At 36.7% G+C, this 17,937-nt stretch overlaps 1 protein-coding gene across 2 annotated transcripts in view; it reads left to right on the top strand.

Annotated features, from left to right (window-relative positions):
• The first annotated feature begins 469 nt into the window (after nucleotides 1-469).
• Nucleotides 470-17,937, top strand: part of igsf21a (immunoglobin superfamily, member 21a) — a 171,332-nt gene continuing 153,864 nt past the window's right edge. The window contains exons 1-2 of one of the 2 annotated variants that reach the window (XM_005469642.4): nucleotides 470-626; nucleotides 710-903. In XM_005469642.4, coding sequence (XP_005469699.1) covers nucleotides 765-903 — 139 coding nt within the window. In that variant the 5' untranslated portion in view covers nucleotides 470-626; nucleotides 710-764. Of the gene's footprint in view, nucleotides 904-17,937 lie in introns of both variants that reach the window. The other variant, XM_003447725.5, reaches the window with a different exon arrangement.

The raw sequence follows: 17,937 nt of genomic DNA, 5'->3' as shown, positions 1-17,937 counted from the left end.
ACATCTTTATGGATTTGCTCCAGCAAAATACACTTAATATGTACACTTAATATCTTCTCCAGTAAGTGGGATTTTGAGCACCCACATAGTAAGAGTGTATGACAATCACAAGATTTAATACATCATGTAATGGTCCTTTTACTTGCATAATGGTTTACTTTTTGATGCATAACACTGGGTAGAAAAGAAACACGTTTTCCTGATAATTAACTGATCAACTAGATGACTAGGAAGTGCATTATTTATATGTAACCTATGCATATTCTTGTACGCTATATACTATATGGCGCACAAGGATCTCTACAAATGGTTTTTTATAAGGAGAGAAATCCAACGGAAATAAATCGGCTTAATGGGCAGAATTAGAGGGGTCTGAATCCAGGGTAGGATTAAGGAAAATTGTGTGAAATAAAAGAGCGAGTGATCAGGAATGACTGTGCGTCTGTCTGGAGGGGGAGGGCGGGAGGAGAGAGAGGGAGAGAGCGAGAGAAAGAGAGAGAGACATTTTCATCCAAACCGCTCCGTTTTTTCCACAGCCTATCTCTGCTGCGCGGCTAAGCGCAGCTCCCTATTGTTTAAACTGTGAGGGGGGGAAAAACATTCCGCTTGTTCTATAAGCGCACCCAGTGAGTCATTTTTTGATGTGATGCTCGTTTTCACTGCTCTGAATGCTGCATTCATTTTCAACTTCTCCGATTTCTCCACTTAGACTTGAGCTGCATCATGAATAGTTTGGGGGCACCTTTGAATCGCATACCTCTGGAATGGTGGGGATTACACAGCCGAAACCTGGAGAGCATGTAAACGCAGATGGAGTTTGGGATTTATTGCAAAATAAGGGAAAGATGACCGTCTTCTCATTGTGCTTGCTCTTGTGCGCAGATCTACTGGATTTAGCCGTCGGTAAGTCTGACCCTTTCATGCCATTTTCACGCAGTGGGAACCTCTCACAGCTTTCCGATCCATGCGTGGGGTCTAACAATATCCGAACTGTCAGTGAGTTGAGGCATTCATTATGTGACAGCGAATCAGGACTACTAACTGACCATTAACAGGACAGCCGGGTGGAGGCGATCGGTACCATTCTTGCCACATGCCAACTTTCACCCTACTCACTAACCAAGTCGTGGAAGAGTGAAACCAACGAATAATGGTCGGATTCAGTTCAGGCTGCAAGATGTGCGGTGTGCGTGTCTATGTACTAAATGGAAACGGAAGAAGAACGGTAGCAGTAGGCCTAGTTATGTAGTTAGTCTTAATTCATCTGCATCGACTATCACGACCAGCTTGCATGACAGCACCTACTTCTGAGTACCGCACAAGTATAGCTCCAATGCTGAAGCGCACTCCAAGGCGTTTGTTGATCGTGGGTTTTGCACACCAGATAGCGCCTGAGCTCAACAGATATTAAAGTTGATGCGCTGAAAAACATTAAAGTGCGTCTTTTAATGCAGATTTCCGCCTTCAGCGCGGTCTGCACGGCACAGCGGTGGCATCATTGTCGCGTGTTTTTATCCTCCGTTGATGTGTTTGGATGTTGGGGGATGAGAATACAGCACTGATGATATTTTACGCGAATCCCGAATGTTAACCAATATATGTAAGCTATGTTTTACAGAATGCTCAAGCTGTGAGCTATAGGATTGTCTTTTTAGGGCAGAGAGTGGAGTGGTGATGGGACTTGGATGTTGCACTGCAATTTAGGAAGAAACACATTCAAATATGTGCAGCAGATAAGAATCTGCCCTGACACTTAAACATGTCCCTTTATTGTTTTGATATTGCTTGTCACACCTATGGTCCCAGTGGCATTTGTCGAAGGCTTTTTTGCCTTCTGCATGGATATTTATGATGGAGAGCTTGCACTAAAAAACAGAACTATAAGTACTCTTTTTTTCCTTACTGAAGAAGCAAAGTATAACCGTGCTCATTCGGCTGGAGTTATAGGCTCAGAGTCAGTGCTAGCACGGTGGTGTTTGAAGGGCTTCAGAGGAGAGTTCACCCTTGGCTACAACATCACAGCAGAATCATGCTGTACAAACCATGGTGTTAACCTTTCTGGCATAGCTGAGGATTTTGTTATTTTAAAGTGTTCTGACCTTTGCAGACATGTATAGGAAATCATTATGAGTCATTTGGGCTTAACATATTGTTAGATGTTTAAAAGCCTCATGTGTTTGCTCAGATGAGGGTGAACTGCACACAGGTTCTGCGCTGCAAGTAGGGCACTTCAGTATTGGAATCATACTTATTTGAAATGGGTTTTTCTTTTTGGGGTTTTATTATATCGCTTAGCAGAAATGTTCCATGAAGGTGTTAATATTGTTAACCATGTCAACAGCAAAAGGCAGAATTTAGTTGTACTAAATTGGTTGTACTGACTTATGGTCATGCTGGTTTTCTGGTTTTTATTTGTACTGTTGAAACTAAATTGATTGACTGACACACACACACACACACACACACACACACACACACACACACACACACACACCTCTCTCTTTCTGTCTCTCTCTCTCTCTCTCTCTCTCTCTATATATATATATATACACTTTTCACTGATATTTAGTCAAAAAGTGCTGCAAAACAAAGTCAGTTAATCATAATACAGTTAATAGTATTTCAAAACAAAGTTAAAATGTAAAATTAAATTAAAGAAGAATAAAATAAAACAGACAGTAAAAAAAATCAGAGAATAAGAATCTCAATAGAAAGCCTGGTTAAACAAAAAACACACAAACAAACCAAACAAATGTCTTCTATTCTAATTGCTTTTTACAAGAAGCCAGAGAGATAACTAAACAAGGCTGGAATGCGAAGCAAAGTGTAATTGTCACAGACTGAAAGGCTCTGTCCTCTCCAGTCTTCAGTTTCATGCGACTAACAAGTAAAAACAATATTGGCCATTTAGTCCATGGACCATTCCTGTCTGTTACATGTGTTTAAAAGTCTGCCACAGTTCTATTGTTAATGCAGGTGTACCTACTACACCTAGCTTGCACCTACAAGCTAAAATTAGTGAAATTTAATAGCTGAAGCATTTGTTTGTTTGTTTGTTTGTTTTAACCATGTTGCAAATTCATGGTATGAAGAGCAGGCTACATAGTCTGTGTCTGGATTCTTATTTCTGAAGGAGTTACTTTGTAATGCATATTTTATGCAGTCATAGAGCTACAGAATAGAGTGCACTGTGTGAAGTGTGATATCCCAGCATACATTGCTTTATCACATATGCTGCTGTATTGCATAACATATTTTCCTTGTGTTATGAACTATGGCCTTAAAGCAAGGCTACCCTGGCTGTCAAGGCTAACAAACAACACGGAAAGACAAACACAGGAAATTAGACTTTTGTCAATAGCTAATAATTGTTTGCTGCTACCATCCCGAGGATCTTTTTTTTAAAAGTCAGATTTAAAACAGCTAAGCAAAGACAACCAATTGCTATGTATAAAAAAGTACCTTTTCAACCTCAGAACTTTATAAGATGCTACCTGCCTTGACCTGATACCCTCTCCAATGAGAAAAGATTTTCGATAGTATCTTGAAATCTGTCCAGAAAATCATTAGCATATTCCTTGAAACTGGACTTTGGCCTGAGGCATTCAAAACCACTGTTGTGAAATCTCTGTTGAAGAAGCCAAATCTAGACTTCGGAATCCTAAATGATTACAGGCCGATGCCAAAAATTCTATTACTGAGAAAGATATTATAAAAACTTATTTCAAGCAGATTTCTACATTAGAAAGACAAAAGTTCAATCAAGCTTCAGAGCTAATTGTAGCACAGCGACTGCACTCATAAAGTAACCTGAGGCATAGTGCTGGAAAGGGCTTGGTTCAGGTTCTCTTAGATTTAAGTGCAGCATTTGACACAGGGGATGTGTGTGCATTTGTCTGACTGCACAAACTTTTCTGCTCAGCCACTTCACTACAAGGTTACAATCTGTGCATGTGTCCTCAAAGTGGACTAGAAAAACTGTATAATAAGATAACCTATGCCTCTGTGGTGTCTACAGCTGTCCATATGTGTCTGCAAGAGAGTATAATCCTAGCCTTAAGCTCCCTCATTGACTGCCTGTCGGCAATAAATAAATGGATGAGTAATAACTTTCTGAAACTAAATGAGGACAGGAGAGAAATTCTATAAGTAGGCCCAAAAGCCAAAACGGAGCAATATCTCAAAAAACTCTTGCCTTTTGGAACAAACCAGAAGTCACAAATCTTTTGGGTATTTTAGACTCTGTCCTAGGTTTTCTGCCCTGTATAAGTAAAGTAGGTGGTATTTGTACAACTGCGAAAAATGTGTGTGCATTCCACACTAAGCAAGATATTAAAATTCAAAATCATGCTTTCATCAATGAAATTAATTTTTGACTAGTCTTTCTTAAAAGTCCACTGAAAGAAAGCAACTATATGAGGATTATATGGTTAGACATTAAATGATAAAAAAAGAAGAGTGAACCCGTATTATACTCTGCCCAACATTGTAAAACCAGCCTACCTCAAAGATGCATGATGTCCTTTTACAAGCTAGTAGATCCCGTAGCTTTCAAGCTACCCCAAATCCAACTAAATAAGACTGGAGACATAATTTTTCAATTATAGTTGGGGACTGTGGCATTGCCTCTCCAAAGATATAAGAGAGCTGGGCTCTGCTTTAATCCTTAAATGGCACTTAAACTATCCTACTCTTAGTCACCGACACCAGTTAAAGTATCCAAGAGATACTTTCTTCTTTACGATTTTTTCTTCTTTAATACAATTCACATTTACTGTTTCTATTAGTGTTTATTTTATTTCTTATTCTGTTAATTTATTTAGATATTTCCTTCTTATTAGTCTTGAGGCACTTTTCCTGGGCAAAAAAATGATTTGTTGATTATGTTGAATGAATGGCATCTTCTGTACTGAGAAAACATTTGCATCAAGAAAAATGTACTTCTCTTTAAAATTCCTTGTCAACAGGCCACATTTCCAATGATTCCAATAATATTTGCAGAATCTATAAGCAGCTAAAGAAAACGCAAAGAAAGGAAAAATTTTAACAGTAACATGTTGCTTTTTAAAAAAAAAAGTAATTAAAAAATTGATTAGTTTGCTTGAATTGTAAAACTAGCATGTTAGGTAAGTCATTAAAATAAAAATCTGGCAGTAGTCTAATAAATAATACAAATCTGCTTGTTTCCTGGTAGAATGTAACTAAAATCGTACTTGTTAGAGTACTAAGTATAACAAAGCTAAAGCATGTCAGTGAGTTTCATTTTGAGGCGTTAACATCTTTGTTAGCACTGCTCTTAGCGCCAGCATGTTTGCTTGCTTGTGTCCTTCAACTCCAAAGTGTTGCCAAACAGCTGTTTTATTTTTCTTGTTCTGGTGGTACTGACTTTTTCATCTTTCTAAAACCTGAGCAAGAAGCAATCATGGTGCAGAAGAGTGAGTGAATTACTGACAGGAAGTCTGGCTCTTAGGGCTCTGTGATGCGTAAGCGTACTGTATGTATGTACATATATTTTTCTGTTGTGTTTCATGTAGTAAAGGTATAAAAATGTTCCCAGTTCTTTCTTTTATTTTCAGTGGAAAAACACAACATTAAAGAACCAGGTGTTAGCCAGTTTGTTAAAACATTGTTAAACTATATAACTAGAGGGTTTGACAATTCAGAAACCTTACAGAAACATGATAGTTGAGACCAGCTGTGACTGAGATGAACATTGGTCAACTTTTCTTTTTAGGAACAGTTGATATTGCCAGTGCTTTAGAATCAAATTGAGCAAACAGTGAGATTGCTTTGTTAGAAAGGATGGTTTGGTTTTCACCATGGTGCTACTTGGGATTTGAATAGATAGTAGATTTAAGGGGCGCATGTTTTCACAACAACATGCTTTGTAGGGTAGCTGTGTGTATTTTACTCATTTATTTATTTTGCCCTTAAGCTACTGACCTCACCTATGACACCATCTAAAAATGAAAGAACTTTCAAATAGGTTGGTACAACATGGTATTACTGTCTGTATTACAATGCCATTTAGGAAAGAACAAAATACTTCACAGAGCCTCAGAAATTTCATTCAGAGATTAAGAACTAGAGATAACAGTGTTCAAAAAATGAATTGAAATTATATCAAACTGCAGCCTTTTGAAGTTTTTTTTTTTCCAGGCAAAAAGAGTTGGCTTAGTATTCATTTCTGACCTAGACCATTTCCTAATAGAAATTAGATTGTCTCTAATGCTTTAACACATTCCTGTTTTAACTTTTTAGATCAAACTAAGGATGAAGTTTCTTACTAAACAAAATCATAAATATAATTTTAATCCATACTGATGTGAGGGCTTTTTTGAAAGCTACATCTTGCGCAGTCAGTTTGTGACATTTTTCTGTCCGATGAATTTTACATCTTCCTTCCGAGTTTCATATAGACTGTTAGAAGTGTATAAAAGAAACATTTGATATGTGCATTACTTGTGTGCCCTTGGCTGAATACAGATTTGTTGTAAAATGTTTTAGGCTGATGTCTGAACAGCTGCTTTTAGGTTCACAGGTTTTCCTGTAAAGTACTAGATGTTCTGATTTTATGTAGATCTGGAAATGGGGCAGGCAGGCTCAAGTGATTTGCTACCAGAAGACTCAGTCAGGAAAATTACAGGGATAAAAGAGCAGAATAATTGATGTTCATGTTTCTGTGTTACAGGTCAAAGGGATTCTGTGCAATATCAAAAAATAGGCTAAAACAGCACTATCAAACATACTGATTCGGTTGATGGAGTCGCTGTCAATGAAAATAAAGAGACTCAGTCAATATAAAATTGTGTCAGCGCAGCAGGCTGTCTGTGAAGTGGCAATTAACTACATATGACATGACCTGTAGGCTATGTTTTAAAATCTGAGGGAAGGTCATCAGTTTTTGATGTAATGTCTTTAAAAACGGCTTCTTTTAAAGCCTTCTGTTAAAGCATCAAGGAGGATGTTTTGTCTCCGACCACAATGGTGAAGGTTGGTTTGCAGATTGAGTATCATAGCAGTGCTAACAGATTTAACAAGCACTGGATCTCAGATAGGTTTCCGGCGCACTGTGACTGCCTGCTACTGATGGCTGGTCTTGACTCACAGGAAGTGAAGAGAGATTTGGCCTGGAAAATGGGTTGTTGTCATGCAACTATCTAACAATCACCAAGCTTTCCATCACACTGCAGCTCTCAGCAGTTATATAAAATGATTATGCCCAGATTAGAAGCCATTTTCATTGTTTCATTTCATTTGCTATTGTTTGCTTGGCTAGTCAGTGTGACTGTGTAAATCATTTTATATACATTATATATACTGCTAATAGTGTATGGGCCTTTTAGCAGAGATGCACTTAAACCAGATTGCTGTGGAAATACAAAATAGCTCATTTGATTATATGTATTGATTGTTTGACAGAGACCAACCTGCACTTTATATTCAGTGTGTTAAGACAGATGACAATTTATAATCATACATACCTCTACAGCTGCTTCTTATTGTCTTATATATATTCTGTTGATACTTTAGTGCATCTGTGAAGACACTATTCTGAACAAAATGAAGTCTTTGCACTTTGTAGAAAAATGTGACATGCATTGCTGTAAAGTAGCAGCTTGATGAAAAAAATATGAGTGCATGTCACTTTGACCCAATAGCATGCAGCACTATCTGGTTTGATTCCCTTGGTGAGCTCATGCTGAACATACTTACTGAAGTACTTCAATGAGCAATTTAATCAAAAGGTGGCAGATTCCATCTAATAGCTGTACTGAAAAAAAATCTAAACTCTAGAACCTATGAACACAAATGCCATGTGTAAAACTAATAGTAACAAGAACAAAACGTGTATTTTGTTGGAAACTTGGGTGAGTTTTTATTTCACTACCTTCCATCTCTAATTGGTGAGTTCAATCAATTACAAAAATGGAAAATGTATAAAATATTTCAGTTCAGTTAAAGTCTGTTTTATTAATATAGTGCCAGTTCACCTTAACATTCATTTCAGGGCTGTTTACTTTGTAAGCACAATGCCTAACAACTCTTTAGAGAGAAGCCCGACAATTCCCTTTGAGCACTTGGCAACAGTGGTTAGGAAAAAAAGCTCCCTTTCAACAGGAAGAAACCTCAGACAAAACTGGGCTCGGGGAAGGTGGCCATCTGCCTTCATTGGTTGGGGTAGGGGGAAGGTGAAAAGAGGAGCACAGATAAACAACAAACAACGTCAATACAGTAATAACCATTCAGCAGGTGTATCGGGTCAGTAACCACAGAAAAACATGTGGCACAGGAGAAATATAGAAAAAGTAGACATATAAGAGCACAGAGACGAAAAAAGATAAAAGTACAGCATGTACTATAAAATAATAACAGGGGGAATGTGCTAAGTGCGCCATTTAAGGTTGTCTGAGCAGCCTGGGCATATAGCAGCATAACCAAGGGATTGTTTGGGTTAAGTTGAGCTGTACCTAACTATAACTTAATCAACTATAAACTTTATTTTGAATTTATATCTGTAAAGGAAGAGATGTTTTTTTGCCTTCCACCTCAAGTGTGTTTCAGCATTGGGTATCTTTTGTCTCATGAAATTTCAACAGCTCTGTTCCTAAAATTTATGATGAAATATCCGTGCAGTGAAAGAAAGAAAACTCAAAAATCTGTACACAGCAAGGTGTGATTATCTAGAGTAACTCCTGCATTGTTTTTTGACACTGCTTTTCAGATTTTCAGTTATAATTGTAAAACTCTTAGAGCACACAAAATCCCCCCATTGTTGTGTTGATAAAAGTCTGAGAACAATGTGCTGTTTCACAGATGGATTCTGCAAACTTTTGCTTTTATCTAACAAGGCTCAAACACTTATGCTTCAAGTTTTCCAGCAGCATGGCTGAAGAGGTTTTCCAGTTTTTTATGACGCTTCACACTGAAGTGCAGGTGTTCTTGTAAGAAATGCTGGCCTTCAGTTTTTTCAAAGGAATCTATGCCAATATCACAATTCCCTAGAATGGCTGAAACAGTGGCACGAGAGTAAGAACAACACATTTTGAGAATTAGCATACACACCAGCTATCTGCTTTTGGGGTGAAACCAAATCATCTGTCTGACATTTTGGACAAGCTAAAGTGTAGTTTTTGCAGTAGACCAGTCACTGGGAAGCCATTACCATATTTTATTTACAGCTAGCATCTTAGCTATGGGGTTTGCATCCAAGATGACTTGTTGCCTAGTAGCCTCGGGCCCTAGGAGTGGACCACAGTTTTTATGAATGTCTACCGCAATTCAAATAATGCAACAGAATCTGCAACCATCATGACAAATTTGTCCTCCCCCACTGCCACCACAACAGCCTCTGGCGTGGAAAGTGGTATGAGGCAGAATCGAGGAAAAATGAACCTTCCTTTGCCTGTATAGCTGAAATACGTTTGTGTTTTCAAGCAGTGATGTTAAAATGATCAAATGAAAATGGCTCTGATTAGTGGAGACAAGTAAAGGCTTGGGGCAAGAAGTTCAAAGAGCACAGTAACTTTCTTTACTACCCTTGTGGACCTTCATACACAGATGTAGGCTGGCTTGCTGATGTCTTTGGCTTGTGTGGGAGTTTGAAGTAACTCGGATTCCCTCAGCAGCTGGTGGTTTGCAGAGATAGAGAAAATACAGAAGCAAAGTGTCTGTATTTTCTCCCAATGTTCTCCCAATGATCTCCCAATGATCTCCCAAATGGTTACATAGAAAGGGAGTATATCGTTCCCGTTTGTGATCTTTAGTAAGCAGTAAAGTTTTGTCAAATAGTATAATATGTCCTTTTGCCAGAACTTTTAAAAATCCCATTTTATTATAGAAACTTATGTTTCTCAATTTAGCGGCCAGAATAACAAGGGATTTCTTGGCAAGCTTTATCAGCACTTTTACGATATTCTCCTCCCACCATTTCCTACATGCTAATATGGATTATGTGGTTTTGCTTATCGTGTTCAAACATAGGTGCTGAGTAATATCAATTGGTCTGTCACTGTGTCCCAACATCAGTCTATTTATTTAAGGCTGTGAAACTGCCTTGTATATGATACATGAAACATATCAGCATCCAAGGTTTATTGCAAGACAGCTGAAGTTTACACTGCTGTGCACAGTCTTTTGTATACAAACATTCTGTTTCTTTCTGCTAGTGATCTGACACAAATGGAATTATTCAAAGTCATGGTGACCTCAAAAACCAAGCTCGCATTTTTGTTACAGTATGTACAGTATATCAAGATTATCTTAAGAAGAAACACTTGTATTGCATTAGCAATAAATTATATTGACTCAAAGATAAAATGTGACATAGAGGAAAATTAAAATTAAATTATATTGTGAGAAACATTTTACTTTTAAATTGGCTCAAATATACATGACAGTGCTTTAACCTAAAAGGAAAATCATCGTCCTTTACACTCAGTTTAAAGCCCTTTTTATGCTTTCATATACTCACATTGTGTAGTAACTGTAAATATTCTAAATCACTGCTTTGCTTTCTCAGTTTGATTCTTCTGGGGTTTTTTTTTTTTTAATGTTTGCAGCTATTCAAAGCCATCTTCAAGCCAGTGAATACAGCATTGCAGAGGTTTCATGAAAAGTTCAGATTAGGCATGGAAAAAGGAAGAGATGGCAGAGGAGGGGGGAAAAACAGCTCTAATCGACGCACTGACGTCACTCTGGAGCTGTGCAGATGGGAGTAAAGAAGGATTGTGTGGGCTATGTATCTTGTGCATATTGACTTCCTCCATATAAGCCACCAAAATAAATAAATAAATAAATCATAAAGACATCAATCTGCGCTCACAGGAGTAGGTATTAGTGAAGTTTCACAGACAGTCAGAATGTGATAGGACAAGGCTGTGTTCAGCCTATAACATCTGTCATTTCTGATAACATTTATCAGCAAACCTTTGATCTGCTGTAGAACTTGTCATGCAAGTTCAGAGAATTAATCTTGTGAATATGCGACATGAATTATACAATAATAGAAATGGTGGTTGCATATGGATTATAACTTGCTTTAAATATGATTATTTTACTTCAGTTTTTTTCTCTAAAGATTAGGGTTAAAATTGCAAGGAAGCTTTATCTTTTAGGATGCTTACATGTAACTTTGGCGCTCGCTTCTGAATTTTTATATAAAGGAGGGATTGTAATGATTAAATCTATTCTTTCCCCATAAAACTGTCAGCATTAATTTCACTCTTGATGAGTGTGGCTTATGCCTGGTACCAGGTGACTCTGATACTATAAAAAAAGTCTTAGGAAAGTGGAAATAATAATGTGAGGGAGCTTGTGTAATGACTCATCACTGTTGGTTTCTTGTAGTGCTGTTCTTCCTGGAGGAAATAATATGTAAAAAGACAGTACATGTGTGAGGTCTTGGTGTAAGTCTATCCTTTTCTGACTGTGATGTCTTAAGGCAGGCAAGCAAGATGTTCCAATCTGTTCAAATTAATAAACACTTGTGCTTAATCTTTATATGGTAATCAGAGCACAGATCTCTTCTTATTGTATTGTTTTACTGTCATAACAACTTGTGGATTACTCGTCTATTCTTCTGGTGTTATAAACACGTTTTACCAACAGGGAAGTTGCCCTCTGGTGGACAAAATATAGAACATCAACACTCATTACATGGTTGACGGGTGTTTCTCTGATTTTAATTTATCGCCCATCATAAATGCAGATACAGATACATCAGTAAATACATAATATTGAACAATATTTTGGAAATGTTAGATATTAGATGCAAAGTAGAAAGTAGGATGGGCAGTATTATAAGTTTGTCAGATTGTAGTTAATGTTCCATTTCGAAGATTTATTTTTGTGCTTTGTTTTCATTTATTTATTTGTTTGCTATTCACGTTTGCTTTTTTTCCCCCCCTTTTTTACACTTATTTTTTTTTGCATTTAGGAAAGAAAGCACTTTATTGGATTTAGGAAAAGCTCGTGGCTGGCATGCGTTTTTGTAGATAAGGTCGATGTCTAATTGCAGTCTATCTACTGTTTTTATTGTATCACTTTTGTATATTTTACGCCAAACAGAAGTTTGCAGGCAGTGTCAAAGCTCACAAATTGTAATTACATTTAATTAAAAGTCATCTGTTTTTTTTTTTACCTAAAAGAAGAAAGAGATGAATAGTAACTGCTAATTGATATGCTTTCAAATGATACTGCGTAAGGGAGGCGCGTATAATGTAAATAGAATTTATCCTAGCACGAAACCTTGTGGCACTCCATAATTAACCTTAGTGTGTGAATAGGACTCCCCATTTACATGAACAAATTTGAGTGTGTTAGATAGATATGATCCAAAATACTGCAGTGCAGGTCCAGCGCATGCTCTAACCTCTGTAATAAAATATTTTGGTCAACAGAACATCGAGCGCTAGCAAGACAAGCACAGGGTTGCTCTTGCTATTGATAGCATTACACCAATTAGGTACAGTATTGTGTTGGTCCTTCTTTTGCTGTCAAAACATGACTGACACATTGAGCAATGGACTCTACTAAACACTTAAGTGTGCTGTGATGTCTGCCACCAAGATGTTAGCAACAGATCCTTTAAGTCCTTTAAGTTTAGAGGTGGGCCCTCCACGGATTGAATGTGTTTGTCCAGCACAACGCATAGATGCTCAGTTGGACGGAGATCTGGGGATTTTGGAGGCTAAGTCAACACCTCAAACTCGCTGTGCTCCTGATACCATTCTTGAACCATTTTTGTTTTATGGCAGGGTGCATTATTTGGGGCACATCATTAAGAGGCCACAGGCAGCCACAGTGACTACTATTTTCATGACAAGATGTACATGATCTGTAATAGGTCTTGGGTAGATGGTACATGTCAAAGTAGCCTCCACATGGATGAATCCCAGTTTCTCAGCAGAACATTTCCCCAAACATCACACAGACCAGTGAACCTTCTTTCATTGCTCCATGGTCCAGTGCCATGCTCATTGTTGGCACTTTTGGTATATTGCTGGTTTGCTCCTTGGAGCACTTTTGATAGGTACTGACCACTGCAGACTGGGAACACCCAATAAAAGTCACAGTTTTGGAGATACTCTGCCCTAGTTGTCTAGCCATCACAATTTGGCCCTTGTCAAGCTCAAATTTTGACAATTGCCCATTTTTCCTGCTTTTAACATATCAACTCTTTCAAAATATTCACTTCCTCTCTTATATATCCCACCCACTAACAGGTGCCATGATGAAGAGATAATTAGTGTTATTCACTTCACCTGTCAGTGATCATAATGTTGTGCCAGATTGGTGTATTTTTACAGTCACAGATGATGTGTTGTTAACAGCATGAACACTCTTACTATGAACCTTCTTACAATGACACAGTCAAATTCCTATGGCTTATATTGTTTGTTGTTTCTAAAAATGCACTCTTTATCTACATTCAGTGTGTAATACAAATCATCTCTTTGTAGCTAAAAGACAAATATCTAAAAGGGAATTATGCTATTGTTTGTTTTTATCTTGTGGATTACAAAAAAAAAATAACATGTAGTCAAACTGTAATGAAAGTGATGACTATCAGGTGGGAATAGGGAAAAGGAAACCTTGTGCAAAATCATTTTGCTCTGATGCGGCAGCATGAAGTTAGCCCTCGGCCATGGATAAAGTTTGTGCCGAAACACCCCCGATGGATTGTGATTAATCAATCTTAGAGAGCGGTATGGGGAAGTGATGGTAAGAGGGAAAAGGAGTAGGTGGAAAAGTGCCTGGAGGGTTGTGCACTTTTAAGTGGGAAATAAGTAGATCAGCAGACAAAAAACCTCTTTATGAGGTTTCATCATGAGTCTGAATTAACTGTTGAATCAAAGATGCTGATGAAAAATTGAGATGTTCCATCTGCTCTCTCGGTTCTGCTGTCAAACCCACTTCTCCAGAGTACAAATAGTATGCTGTCACATAAAGGCGAAAAGGCCATAGAAGTCCCAGCCATGTTTAAACCCCTCAAAAGTAGTTTGTACATGATAAGAACATCATATAAAAAATAAATTGCCAGCACGACTCTTGTATTGTTTTAAAACAACGATTTCCATCATTAATGAGTTAATTAACAGGAGTATAAATCCATCCTTTTTGAACCTAAAAAAGGGTAAAAGTTCAAACTGACACTTGCGGTTGCCTGAACAAAATACACCATAGGAAATTGTTTTGGCTTACAGCCGTGTTGTGCAAGACAGTTACTGATTATGGAGTTAACTGCATATTGGCAGAAGCTTTACATTAAAGGATTTAGGTGTGATTGAAGAAATTATTGGGAAATTGTTGAACTAATAGTGTTGGTTACGGAAATTTATAGCAATTCTGTTTTTGATCTACTTTTCAACACTTCAAAGTAAAGATATGTTTACATTCATGACATTTAACTATTTATTCTGTCTAACATGCATTAGTTTAGTACCTGTTTGGAAAAAATAGGAACAAAATGGTATTGAATTCCTTTCCTGTCATTTCACCAGTCAGATTTTTTGTACCCAGTCAGCTGTTAAGATTCCTCATGTGGCTGCCTTTTCCAAGGGGAGTTGAATGTAAGAGAAAGCTCACATTAGTTCTCGTCACAGCTGACTGAACATTTGGATACATCCTGCTGGATACTGAGACCTTCATCATTGCAGAATAGCACAAGGATAGAATATGGCAGGTTTAGGATGCAGTTGGTAATAAATTCAATAGAGTGTATTATCAGTTTTGTTTGCCAGTTTATCCAATCAATTTTTATTTGCAAACTCAACAAATATGTGTGTCTACCTTCAATTTCTGTGCAGTAGAAGAACAAAAAGTGAGGAAAAACTCAAATTACTTAAACCTGATTGAAATTCAGTGAAATGTCCTTGTTATCAGACATCCAGTGCCACAAAAGCAAAACAGATGTCATGTAATTAAAAGTAACCCTGTGGTGCTTTTCTATTTTGAGGGCAGAGCTGTATATGACAGTTGAGCAGAAAAAACCTTTAGATCAAAATGACACCCCTCAGTTTTTTTATTTTTGTATTTATTTATTTATTTATTTATTTTTACATGAAAGCTAAGGTCATCACTTTAGATTTCTTCACTAATATTTTCATCATAGCGCAGATAAATGTGAAATAATTGTCAGTAGTGATTTCACTGTAGTATATAAGTTACTGTAGTTATGAGTTTATAGTGAGATTAACGTATTGTGTAATAGACATCTGTCACCCTCACCCTCCTGCTAGTTTCCACTCTATCCACCCATCTTGCTGATGGGACAAACCCTAAAGTTATCAATATTCAGGATAATAGTCTCAGAGGAAGAGTAATATGAATGTGTCAGTAGGATTGGAGTATTCATAACTCCACTTCCTTATCATTCCATCCTAGGCTACACAGCACTGAATGTTAATCCTATCATTTAAGCCCCACCTATAAGGAAACACATCAGATGACAAATGGATTAAATTGTACTGAATCAAGAACAGGTCTGTCTGAAACAACAAATTTAGTATTTTGCTTATCTTGAAATAGAAAGTTAAAAGAACCTGTGTTTGATAATGACACACTCACGGGTGATTTAAAAAAAAAATACCCGTTCTGGTTGTTGTAGGTCTATTGTAAATCTGAGTTTAAAAGACAAACCCTGCCCTTGTTGTTGCCTTGCCAAATCACTTCCTGCAGTGCTGCAAACACCTTATAGGCAAATGACATTCAGTAGTGGAGAGTTAAAGGAGGCAACCTTGTGTTCTGCTATTAGACATCACATACTGTACATGGTGACAAAATAGAAAAAGAATGATGAAAAACATAGAATAACAATTTCAATGTAAAGATACAATGTCTCTCTTTTTAAACTTGGCTTTTTCAGCCTATGGGGGAATTTTGCTAGAAAGGTTTATGTCCACTTTTCTTCTTCTTGAAATGAAGGGTCTTTTGAAATCAATACAAAGGTGTTTTGAGGGATCAACTTTATCCCATGGTGAAACTTTCTGCCCTAATATGAGTGGTCTGTTCCTAGCTGACAAAACTCCATCTACCCATCCAGTAAAGATGTAGAGGTTTGCAGGATCCATTGAAGCTCTAATGACACAAGGGTCAACGATCACCTTGCAATGACACTTCTGGTGTTCTTCATTTAATTCCATCAAGACATCCATTCGTCAGTTTGTTGTTATCAATTTAAAAGTATCACTAGTCCTACAGTACTGAGTTTAACCAAACGTGAACACACAAATCACACAGTGGGTGTTCACCCAAATTTATCATGAGCTGAATGTACTACTATTTTTTTTTGTTTTTTGATTTTATGTGTCCCATTGGCCATTTCACATTCTCATTCATACAATTAAATCGTGTTATATTCTCAAGTTTTCCAGAATAAAATGTTTTAGATGTTCTGTGTTCAGGAGTATCAAGGAGGTTTCTATCATTCTCCCATCACTGTAATGTTAATGATTACACTAAATAATTAAAAAAAGTTGACAATAACTGACAAGAGATAGATGGGTAAATAATTTAAACAAAGTGCAAATTCACAGCAATAAGGAAGGTTAAATCTTATAGTAGATTTAACATTTAGAGCTTGTCAGGGACATAAGCAACGACATGAAAAAACTGGGTTTAATTATGAGAAGTGAAGGCTGTTCTGGGTTTCAGTTTTTTAATGAATTTGAATTTCTTTATCTCTGACTTCGCTAAATTGCAGTTGTTGAACAAAGATTCTTCACAGTTTTTAATATGGTGTTGAATTGTCCCCATAACCAAGGCCAAAAGCATTGTCAATATTTTTCCAGTTCTAGCAAAGAACACAATAATAGAATTGTAATATTTGTATTAAAAAAAAATTATAATTGTATAAACACGAATGTCTCTGTATTGTAAATATGCTTTGACATTTACAGTTGTATCCATGTATTTGCTTTATGCTCATTCAGTCAAATACTGTACATTCAATAGATTTTTAAAAGCATCTATTATGCTGTATAAATATATACATAGATAGTAATGTTTGGAATGTATAATATTACAGAATGTTCAACTAATGATGGGACATTTTTAACTGTTAAGCTCATGCAGATGTTGAGATTGGAAAGTGTTCTAAAGTGTGCACATCATTAACTGTCAGAAGTCATTACAATTTCTAAACACAATTTCTCAACAGAATCTCTTCTGTCATTTTCTTTGTGTTGACTCTGCCAAACCAGGCATTGCACATTTATTACATTACAACAGCACATAATTATGACAGCAATTACAACAAATGTTGGGGCTGGATTCATTATGGAAAAGAAGCTTATGTGTGTGTGTGTGTGTGTGTGTGTGTGTGTGTGTGTGTGTTGTTATTGTTAATGTTTCTCTGTGCTTCAAAGGTTTTGGGGAATGAGATGGTCCGGTCACAGAGGAAATGGAGTGGAGAAACATTAAACCAACTTTATCCAATAAAAATGTATCTTTAACAAAACAAAGCCAAAAATAAAAAATATGCTTGTGTTGTTTACTGGGATATTGAGTAATGCTGATGATTTTTAGTTAAGATTCTAGTTTTTGTCCATTCATATAGTCCTTTGAAGGGACTTTCAGTTGCAAAGCTGAGTAGAAATACACCAGTTGCAATTTCCTTGGCTGATTTTGATTTCTTATTTTTCTTTTTTCAAAGTATGACCTATCAAGATCGCTTTTGCTAATTATGATTTTCTTTTCTAAGAACTGCAATTGATGGTGTATACAAGTAAAAATCAACCTTCATTCATTAAAAACAGTCATTTTCATAATAAAATATTTACTTGCTTATATAAAAATTGAAAATAAAATGTTCTGCTACTGGAATGTTTAATGTTATAATTTTACCTTACCAAAAAATAAAAAGCAGGTACAACAGATTTATATAACAAATCACACGCCATTTATGTGCATCATTCCCTGTATAGTTTCCAAGAT

This window comes from Oreochromis niloticus, linkage group LG5 (assembly GCF_001858045.2).
Source record: "Oreochromis niloticus isolate F11D_XX linkage group LG5, O_niloticus_UMD_NMBU, whole genome shotgun sequence".
In the NCBI taxonomy this organism is placed as follows: Eukaryota; Metazoa; Chordata; class Actinopteri; order Cichliformes; family Cichlidae; genus Oreochromis; species Oreochromis niloticus.
Note: the sequence above shows the minus strand (reverse complement) of the source record. Positions and strands in the feature narration are given on the sequence as shown.